Raw genomic sequence first — 11,522 nt, forward strand, 5'->3', positions numbered from 1 at the left:
TCCGTAGGTGTCGAGCTATCTGTCCAGCTTTAGTGAACAGCTTTTCTTCACTTGTTTCTTGGTCCAATCTTCATGGCTTTAATACTAGACTTAAACAACATGTTTCTTGAAGTATTAAACACATCCTAGATCTACCCAAATACAAGTAAAGTGTGTTTTGTCAAAGGATTAGCCAATTACACAAAATATGTCCTTAACATCCATTGTTACATCCTTGAGAGGTTCTTTAACCAAATTCTTTTCTCACCTTACCCATATTTGTGAGAAGGCTTTTTGGTGCTTTGGGAAGCAGTTCGGAAGGAACCAATTCATATTAGTTGATGCTATGGGTTATAGCGGAATCCGGTAAGCTAAAGAAGAAACTAGGTAGATTAGGCTTGGAGGGTCTTCTGCTGTTCATATATCCCAACTACATTCTTTAGTGGATTATTTACCGCTTGGAGGGCGGCGGAGAGGTTTTACGCTGAGGGCTTCAGTTTCTTCTTCGATAACACTTCGTTGTGTTGTCCTTGTGTTTGCATCTCTCTTCCTTTAATCTTTGCCATTTAATTTCTGTTGTGAATGTGATTTTATTTGGTTTAGATTGTTTATAAATTATGTTATATGCTTATGTTCATATTCCGCACATTAATTGTTTGATAATAAACTTGAATTGATAATTTGGAAATTGGGGGTCTAAACATTCATAGTGTTTTATACACATATTGAACATTCATTTGGTATCAGAGCGGGTACACTTATATTGGTTTTATTACATTAGTGTGATCCTTGACCCCATATTGAGATGGACCGGTCTTAATCTCTAAATGCTTCACCATATTTTGATGGTAGCAACTATGCCTTTTGGAAAGTACAGATAAGAGCATTTTTATGTTTGATAGATGAAGCTATTTAGGATGTAGTTGAAATAGGTTGGACAAGGCCAGAGGCATCCAAATCCATATGGGATAAGGCGTTAAATGCTAGTAGCAAAGCACTTAACGCTATTTTTTGTGGTGTGTCTCTAGATAAGTTCCACCGGATATCTCACATTACCATTACCAAGGAGGCATGGCAGATATTGGAGACCATTTATGAAGGAATGAAGAAAGTAAAAGACATGAAGCTATAGATGCTGACCACCCGATTTGAGGAGCTCAAAATGAGTGAGGATGAGTCTTTTGACTCTTTCTATAGTAAGCTGAATGAAGTGGTCATCGGCAAGTTTAATTTGGGAGAGAAAACAAAGGATTCCAAGGTAGTAAGGAAAATTCTTCGTTCATTCCTAGAGAGCTTCCGTGCAAAGGTGACTACAATTGAGGAGAGCAAGGACCTTGATGAAATCAAAGTCCAAGAGCTGATTAGTTCTCTCCAAACATATGAGCTTTCATTGCCAAACCAAAGAAAGAGCAAATCACTTGCTCTTAAGACGATAAATGAAAGGATAGAAGCTCACGGCTCATCGGATGAGGATGTAGTCGAAAATAATGTTGCCTTCCTTGCAAAGAATTTCCACAAATTTCTAAAGTTCAAGAACAGTGGGAAATTTGGTGATAAAGGAAAATTCATGAGTTCCAAAAAGGAGAAGAAGGACTTCAAAAGGAGAGAAGGGAAGGAGTCCCAATCTACTTAAGGAGTCACTTGTTTTGAGTGTAATGGGCATGGCCATTTCAAGAAGGAATGCCCCAACTATTTGAGATTGAAGGGCAAGGCGTATTCCACCACTCTCAGTGATTCAGATTCCTCCACCTCTGATTCGAAGGATAGCTGTGATGAATAAGGGAACTTCTCAGCATTTATGACTATTGCACATGGTGAATCTTCAGAGGACTTGAATTTGCTTGTGCAAGAACTTGGGGAGCATAGTGATGAGGAATGGGAATTGTAGAAGAATTGGATGCTGAAGAAGATGAAGATACAACCGGTCTTCAAGAGAATTACAACTCACTCCTTGAGAAGTCGGGAGAGTATTCAAGGGTGGCCAAGGCGGTTATGAAGAAGATAAAGAAAGCAGAGGAGGACTATCAAAGTCTCCTAGTGAGATACAAGGAGACCAAGTGTGAGATTGAGATGCTAAATGGTGAGCTAATTGAAGCTTACACCAAGGTGAAATTCCTTGAGCTTGAGGTAGTTCAAGCAAATGCCAAGGTAGAGTGAGTATCCACAAAAGGCTTGATGATGTCCTCTCTCATCAAAAACCCTTCTTCGACAAAACCGGATTAGGATACACTGGAGAAAGTAGTTCATCTGTGAATATCTCCAAAGAAGTAAAGTTTGTGAAGGCCAAAGAGCCGGTTGTAGTTGCCCTTACCGTGGAGAAGGCAAAGGTTGAGAAGAAAAAGATTGTGGCTGACCAAAGGGTGCAGAATAAACCCCATAACCAATAAGTGGTCAGGTCTGAAGCCAGAGCAAAATAACTTCCACGATCACAAAGAGGTCCTAGAACGAACCATGTGTGTCATCACTATGGACTTCAAGGACACACCCGACCCAATTGTCATAAGCTTAGAGCATTGAAGAATGCAAGTGATCAAAGGTCAAGAGGACCAAGAAATGACAAGAGGACTTGGGCTGTTGAGTCATCAAGAGGTCGAAATGATGATCTCGGTGTGATGGACATGATGAAGATGATCGGTGCATTCACCACTTGCTTGGAAAGCTTCACAAGAAGGTTTGAAAGCCTTAACTCTCGTACCCAATCCTATAGGGATATCACCCCAAACGCACGTGACGTGTGGGTGAAGAAGGGTACTCATGCATAAGCATTACAACATGTCCATGCATCAATACTTCCTATGTTGTGTGACTATGCTTGGTTGTGCGCTTTTTGCTAGTTTGAGTTGAAAAATTGTCTGTTTGTCTGCATTTGTTTTGATCAATCTTTTCTTGTTTTTGTGTCAAAAATCCAAAAACACATAAAAAGTAGAAAATCAAAAAGTTTGATTGACTTTGTTGAGTTTTGTCTCATAGCATATTTTGCCTTGTACCTTTGTACTAATGGCCTTGTGCATTTACGAGCGTAGCTTATTCCCTATGCACTTATATCATTGTGGGAGAACTCTTGACATCTATGTGACTGTTGTAAATAGATTTTCAAACTTGTTATGAATGATTAATGAATGGTTTTGTTGATCTTGATACATGCATAGACTTGTGCCTATATATCTTCCCACTCATTTATTTTATTGTTTTTGCTTAGAGAGCTCACCAAATGTAAATCTCCAAATGAAAAGAGATATTGAGTGTGATTGTACTTGATTAAATGTGTTTTCACATGCTCAATCTTTGTTGATCGAACACAAAAAGATTTTTGAGTGTTTTATCTGTTTTTGGAAAGCATTTTGTTTTTGAAAAAATTGTCAAAATCTTAAAAAACAATGTTGCCCTGTTCTGGCGACTTAGTCGTGGGTTGGTCCAGTCGTATGCCCTAGTTGCGAGCCCACACAGAGATTTTTCGTGACTCACTGGCAGGTTAATGTCCCAGTTGCGAAAAATACTTAGAATATTTTTCAAAATTTGGGTTTTTATGTTTCTTGTGGCTTAGATTGGCGACTTGTTCACGGGTGGAGGTTCCAGTCGCGAGGGGTACTCAGAGATTTTCGCAGTTCACTTCGTGACTTCCTCGCGGGTAGAACTTCCAGTCGCGAAAAACACTTAAAAAATTTTTCAAAATTTTTTCCTTTAGTGTTCTAGCGACTTGCTCGCGACTTAACTCAGTTGTGAAAATCGCGTGTTTTGCACAAATAGGTCAGTTTTTAAAACATTTGGGTTTTCCCTTGAACTTTTGTGACTGTTTATTGTCTTCCCCAGTTGAACCTCTTTTAAACCCACCGTGTTCCTCACAAAAATCCCCGTTGTTACTCATCATTTCTACTTCAATCTTCAAGAAAGAGGTATGGGTTTTCTTATTTTTCATAAGTATTTCATACTCTTTGCCTTGAACTTCTTGATTTGTGAGATGTTATTGTGATTTGAGTTTTATTGATGGTTGAATATGGGTTTTTGCTGTGTTGCTGAAATTATTGTGTGGGTTGTGTTGGATATGCGTTATTTCACTCTGTCTTTCGCTGCACAAATGTGTTAGTTGTAGCACACGCACATTCTATGATATGATTGTGATTCTAATATAATGATTTTAGGGTTTTTCCACAATTTTTTTGGGGTCTAACTCTGTGCTAATAAAGTTTGTTTTCTTGTGTGGTCTCTGTTGCTTCCTGATGTAAAATGATGCAGCTTAAAAATGTCTCCTTTCAAGAGTGCAACTATGAAAGGAGGGAGCAACAAGGGAAAAGAACCGGTGATTGATGTTGATGACCCCTCTCCTAGGCCAAAAAGGACCTGTTCATCGTCAGGAGTATATGATCCCCACAAATTCAGATCCTATGTTGCATTTTAGACCCATGAAAATTATTTCAGAGACGCCACACCACTAGTTGAAAGGGCTGTTGACCAACCATCTCTTCGTGAAACCAACATTCCCATATGGTTTGCCACCAAGGATTGGAATTTTCTTCTCTCTAACCTTGATGTTGTGTATGTGAACATGGTGAAAGAATTTTATGCTAATGCCATAATTGAAGGAGATGAGCTCAAATGTTGGGTTAGAGGAAAGAGTTTCTCCGTGTCTCCTATTTATCTGGCGAATATCCTACACATCAACCAGCCAATGCTTGCTACAACACCGGTTTATGATGATTTAAATCTAGATGAGGATTTACTTTGGGAAACCCTTGGACGAAACTTGGAATTCTCCCAAATTGGGAATTCAATAAGTGTTTCTTCCGTATCTTCCGAATTGTGGGTGCTTACCATCATCATGTTCCATAATCTATATCCTCTATCCAGCATCGGATATATGAATCTAGGGAGAGTCGTGTTTCTTCATGATTTGATTTCGGATGAAGAGATTGACATCTGTGCTCATATCTTTCATCTTCTGCGCAAAACGGTTCTATGAACTGATTCAAGGGCATGCATTCCTTTTTGCTGCCTCATTTCAAGGATTTTGAAGCTCAAAGGCATTCATCCATCTGACAATGAGTCTCCTTACCCAAAGCCAAGTCCAATCAACATCCGTACACTCAATGCAAGCATTGGTCATAGTCGGAAGGGAATCAAGACGGAAAGTTCAGCACCTCCTACTGGTTCACACTCTGCCTCATCCTCCTATGATGAGAAATTGGATAACATTATGGCATCCATCCACGACATTAGCACCAAGATGTTTGGGCTTGCTACTCTCCTGCACCATCACCACATTCGTTATGATACAAAATTCACTTCCTTCCAAACCCAATTGGACCAAATCCAAAGGAAGCTAGAAGAAAGTGAGGACTAGCTATTCCATGACAAAAAGGGGGAGATGATGACGATAGGGGGAGTATAATGATAGGGGGAGTACTGATGCTGAGAAGGAGCTGATGTTGAGCAAGAGCTGCCTATGTTTAATGCTTTGTTTATTTGTTATCTCATGACTTAGTTTATATTCAGTTTTTGTACTTTGGGTTTTGTACCTTTGCTTTGTAGCGTAGTACTTGTTGTTTAATGTTTTGCATTTTTTTTAAGTACATCACTCTTGTGCCCTAGTAGGATCTTGTTCCTAGATGCATATATGTTTTGTGCATTGTTTGAGTGTTGGATATGCAAATGATACTTTGCATTTAAGCTTATTAGCTTGCATGTCCGGATGTTCATTTCATATGTGAATGAGCATTATGGTCACTATTCTATAGTGATTGCTTGTATGGTCAAGCCATGGTTTATTGCTTTATTTCATTTTGCTTGATTGGATTGTGCTTGCTTCATTTGCATTATAGGTTTTCTGCATACAATGATCAAATTGTGTTGTTGTGTTTCAAGAGATACTTGTTCTTATGATTCAAGAGCTTCACAAATTCTAGAGTTAGGTGTGAGTGAGTTTTGTTCAACTGTTCCCAACTCGCATATTAAGTCTAGAGTTTTTTTTAGGGTTTTGTCACGGAATAGCCAAAAGGGGAGATTGTAAGTTTGAATTCAATCAACCATCTTGTTGGCTTTATTCCGTGCCAAATTTGCTTGTAATTTAGCAATTAGTAACCCTGTATTTAGGTGGGAATCATGTAAGGGTAGTGTGTGAGAAAGTGTGAAGAAATGCTCAAGACTGCGCAATGAAGCAGGGACTCGCGGCTGGATCTCGTAGGTGGCTCGTGGCTTGCAAGCCGCCAGAAGATGCACACGAGTGAAGCATGCAGAGAACCTGAACCGTTATGCCAGCTATAGCACTACAGGACAAAAAGTCCAGACTTGCCATTCAGTTAGCTCGCGGCTTGGACTCATGACTCAGTCAAGTCACGAGGCCAAGTTGCCAGTCCACTCTGTTATGGAAAATCTGACTATTCGCATTCCTTTCTCACTCCAGTATAAATACCTCTTATACCCATGAAATATTGAGAGCTTCTAGAGAGAATTTTGAGAGAGAAACCCTAGAGAAAAACAAGATTAACTCATCCATAATCTTCACATAATGACTCTTCAAATTCCTCAACTCTCACTCTCTCCATTGTTACATCCTTGAGAGGTTCTTTAACCAAATCCTTTTCTCACCTTACCCATATCTGTGAGAAGGATTTTTGGTGCTTTTATAAGCAGTTCGGAAGGAAACAATTCATATTGGTTGATGCTATGGGTTATAGCAGAATCCGGTAAGCTAAAGAAGAAATAGGTTTGGCGTAACCTCGTTGGAGTAGGAGCTTGGAGGGCTTAGGTACATTAGTTAGATTAGGCTTGGAGGGTCTTCTACTGTTCATGTATCCCAACTACATTCTTTAGTGAATTATTTACTGCTTGGAAGGCGGCGGAGAGGTTTTACGCCGAGGGCTTCGGTTTCCTCTTCAATAACACATCGTTGTATTGTCCTTGTGTTTGCATCTCTCTTCCCTTAATTTTTACCATTTAATTTCTGCTGTGGATGTGATTTTATTTGGTTTAGATTGTTTATCAATTCTGTTATATGCTTTTGTTCATATTCCACACATTAATTGTTTGATAATAAGCTTGAATTGATAATTTGGAAATTGGGGGTCTAAACGTTCATAGTGTTTTATACACATATTGAACATTCAGAAGTCGTGAGATTAATTATTCAGGTGATAGTTATTAAATGAATAATTAATCTCATAGTGGTCCAGCTCAATATGTCTTACACACTTAAGATATATGAACACATCAACTAGAAGTCTCCACTTCCATGATTAAGACAAACCATCTTAGTTGATGTGTTATAGTCTTCACAAATGAAATGCCCAATTTCATCACCGACTACGAACTATATTTTGAGGTTACAAGGAACTTGTGATTTATATCTTCTGTAACTAATTCACATAAATCACATACAATGCATCTCAAGGACTATGATAATGTCCCATTAGTTCATTTATAAATAGTCTCATATAATTAAATAATTTAATTATTTATAACATGCCAATAAATTGGATTTTAGGGCATAAACCCTAACAGTCTTCTCCTTTTTATTTTTATTTTAGAACTAAGTCCTAGGCCATGGTTCCTGGGGATTCACTTTGTGGTAGGTCCTGGGCCAAGTACTTTAGTGATTGTGCTCCTACACAAGTCCTAGGTCATGGACCAGGTGGGCTCTTTTATGACAAGTACTGGGCTAGGTACTTTAGGAGGCTTATTTTCCATCCTAAGTCCTAGGTCATGTACTTGGATTGATTCTGGTGTAGGTCCTAGGCCATGTACTTGAAAAAGATTTCCTCTTCTCTTTTTGTTTTATTTAAGTGCTGGCCCAAGTACTTAACCAGGATTTTGGCCAAACTTAGGTCGTATTATATGTAGTACTATTTAAGTATAATTGTATGGCTTACTCAATTTTTCTGAAAGAAGATTTCATTGAAATTCATCATAATGACTTAAAAACATAAGATGATAACTTAAAGACATAAGATGGAAGTGGGCCTAGCATAGAATGGCCTTTTCACATGGATTGTAAAGAAGAAATTGCTAAATAAAGTTCTTGGAAAACAAACATATGACAAACGATAATGCCCAATAACATAAATGGTGATGAAACACTTAGCAGAATGAAGGGTGTCAAAAGGGGTCCCTGGTGTACCCAGAGTCTTCATGCATAGTACTGCTTTAGCCATTTTCTGTTTATGGGATTTGCTAGGGAGGTCCCATCCATCTTTGCAAGGTAATAATAATACCCACTGTTGTGGGATTCTCTGACAACATAAGGGCCTTCCCACTTTGGAGCGAACTTGGAGAGTCCTGGGATATTCTTCCTTACGTGTTTAGTTGCTCTTAATACTAGCTACCCCTCTGTGAAGATCCTTGGGTGTATTACCTTCCCATATGCCTTCACCTTTTTCTGCTGGTACCTCTGACTTCTCTTCCTTGCCACTTCCCGTTTTTCTTCTAGTCATTCCAAGTCTACTAACCTTTCCTTGGCATGCGTGTCCTCCGTATCTCCTTGGATCTCCTCAAGTACCACCCTTGGTGGGGACAGTTAACTCTATTGGGCTGATGACCTCTGTCCCATAAACAAGGGAGAATGGTGAAAATCCTGTAGTTGTCTATAGGGAGCTCCTGTCGGCCTATAGTACATCTGTTAGGTGGGAATTCCACTTCCCCTCATACTCATGCTTCATTTTCTTCAGGATTTTCAGTATCACTCTATTAGTAGCCTTAGCTTAGTCATTTCCCTGTGGGTAATACAACATGGACCTCCTGTGTTTAATGTGGTATGCCTCTTACAGGCTCCTTACATCCTTGTTTACAAACGGGGTACCATTGTCACTGATCAGACTTCTGGGGATACTAAACTACGTGATGATGTGCTCATGAATGAAGTTTGAAATTGCTGCTCCGGTGGCTGCTAAGATCCATATGTGGCTGTTGGAAGGTGGATTTATGGGCCCTATGAGGCCAAGCCTCCAAGTATGGAAAAGCCATGGGGTAGTCATATCTTGTAGCATGTTTGGATGAGTATGTATTGCATCCCCTAGTACTTAGCATGCACAACATGCCTTAACCAGCACCTGGGAGTCTTTCTTCATGGTGGACCAATAATATCCCAATTGCTAGTTGCTTATGGAGCCTTCTCTTCCCTGGGTGACTCCCACATTCCCCCGATTGAACTTCCTTTGTTGCTTCCCTAGCTTCCCTGGGCCCTAGACATCTCAAGGGATCCCCGTTATACCCTTTTTTGAACAAGATCCCATTATGTAGAGAATATAAGACAACTAGCTTCTTGAGCTGGTGAGCCAACTTCCTGTCGGCTGGTAGGATCCCTTGAGTCAGGTATCCTACAAATGGGGTCCTCCAATCTTCTGCAACAAATACAGCATAGCTTTCCTTTTTGTCTATCGAGAGTTGGCAATTTTGACACTTTTCTTGTACGGTTGCAGCTTCTTTGTTCATGTTGGGCTAATAGTACCCTATACGTTGTATTCTCCTATATAGACTGCTCTTCTCTGCCACCCCATAGATCTGGTTTTGTAATTCCTCTAACTTTAGTTTTCCTTCCTTTTCATTGATACATCTAGACAGGATCCCTTCGGGCAGCCTTCTGTATAGCCCCCTTTCTATCAAAGTGTAATCTTTCAATTCTTTAATACTTCCCCTGTGCTCTAGCTTTCCCACTTCTCTCTTTATCTCACTCTTCTAATCTTCTTTATCTAGTTCCTTTGGAAACATTCTTTTGAGGGTCTCTACGATGGAGTTTTGCTGTTTTCTTACCTTTATCAATGTGCTTTCTTCCTTAAAAGGTATCTAGGATCCCAAGGTGGCTAGTGCTTCAGTGAACCGGTTTTCACTTCTCTGGGTGTACTCCACACTAAAGGTTTGAAATTTTCCTTCTACCTTCTATGCCCAAATCCGTAGGATGCTAGGCTTAGCTCCCTTAATGCAAAGTCTCCTTTGACTTAGGTGACTACAAGATTGGAATCTCCCAATATCCTTATGTGCTTAATCCCCATACAAAGTGCTATGGCCAGTCCAGTTAAGTACGCCTCGTACTCAGTAGCATTATTCGAGCTTGGGAACACGAGTTTGAAAGATAATGGCACAGTGTCCCCATCTTCATAACTCAGCACGACTCCTATGCCATTTGAGGCTGTCGTTGCTGACCCATCAAATCTCATGGTCCATTTCCTTTCTGGGAGTTTTGCTACTGCCACTTTTCCTAGGATTTCCTCGCTTAGTGGGCACTTTTCTTCTCCAGGGAACTGAGCCAACAGATCTACTATAGCTTGGCTTTTGACGACCTTATGGGTCCTTAGACCAATGACATATTGAGAGAGCAATACCAGCCACTGTGCTACCCTTCCGGTCAATAAAGGCTGATAGAGGAGTGCCTTTATAGGATGAGACTTGGTCATTAGGAGGATTTGGTGGGTTGAAAAGTAACGCTTTAGCCTTTAGGATGCATAAATGACCACTAAGCATGCTTTTCTATCTTGGGATACCTGGTTTCTGTATCTTTCAAGACCCTGCTCACATAATAAATGGGTTGTACATTTCCTTCATCATCTTCCTAGGCTAGTAATGTCCCAATTGCTTAGGAATTAGATGCTAAATATAGCAGCAGAGGCTGCCCATGTACTGGGGCTTATAAGGTAGGCAGATGGTTCAAGATTTGCTGGATCCTTTGAAAGGATCCCTGTTATTTAGGCCCCTAAGTGAACTCGGCTCCCTTTTTCAACAATTTGGATAGCTCACTTGTGACTGAGGCTAAACCTGGTACAAACCTCCTGATGTAAGAAACCCTTCTTAAGAAACTTTTGAGCTCTCTAATTATTGTGGGCCTCTTTATGGTTGCGATGGCGGTGGCTTTAGCTGGATCTATGCTTATGCCTCTGTGATGTACCAAGAATCCCAGGAACTTCCTAGCAGATACCCCAAAGATACACTTCAAGGAATTCGTGTGTAGCTTATACATCCTGCATCTTTCAAAGACTTGTTCAAGTACTTGAAAGCGTCCTACTCTGGTCTTTGATTTCACCACAATGTCATCTACATAATCTTCCATTTTCTTATGCATCATATCATGGAGGATGGTCGTCATGGTGCGCTGGTACGTGGCTCCTGTGTTTTTAAGGCTAAAAGGCATCACAGTGTAATAGAAGTTCCTAATCGGGGTCTTGAATGCTGTCTTTTTTGCATCCTTGGTAGCCATATAGATTTGATTATATCCACTATACCCATCCATAAATGAGAACATGGAACTTCCCGCAGCTAAGTCTATGAGAAGATCAATGTTAGGTAAAGGAAATTCATCCTTTGGGCATGCTTTGTTTAAGTTGCAAAAATCCACACAACATCGATTTGGCTGTTCTTTTTCTTCACAGGAACTATATTGGAGAGCCATTTAGGATGCTAGATAGGCTTAATGAACCCTACTGTCAGCAACTTCTTGACTTCTTGAGTGATTTAAGCCTCTATCTCGGTGTGAAAGACCCTAGCTGGTTGGACTATTAGCTTGACTCTTGGATCTACATTGAGAGAGTGGACTACCAGCCCGGGATCCAGGCCAGGCATCTCAT

At 40.1% G+C, this 11,522-nt stretch overlaps 1 protein-coding gene across 1 annotated transcript; it reads right to left on the reverse strand.

Moving 5' to 3' along the window:
* Positions 1-9,902: 9,902 nt before the first annotated feature.
* Positions 9,903-10,358, reverse strand: LOC126696116 (uncharacterized). Its single transcript, XM_050392901.1, has one exon. The coding sequence runs from the start codon at positions 10,356-10,358 to the stop codon at positions 9,903-9,905; it is 456 nt and encodes a 151-aa protein (XP_050248858.1).
* Positions 10,359-11,522: the final 1,164 nt, after the last annotated feature.

The sequence above is a fragment of the Quercus robur genome, chromosome 8, assembly GCF_932294415.1.
Source record: "Quercus robur chromosome 8, dhQueRobu3.1, whole genome shotgun sequence".
Lineage (NCBI taxonomy): Eukaryota > Viridiplantae > Streptophyta > Magnoliopsida > Fagales > Fagaceae > Quercus > Quercus robur.

Excerpts from the sequence above, each read along its gene's own strand:
- LOC126696116 (XM_050392901.1), bottom strand. The coding sequence starts at position 10,358 with ATGACCAAGTCTCATCCTATAAAGGCACTCCTCTATCAGCCTTTATTG.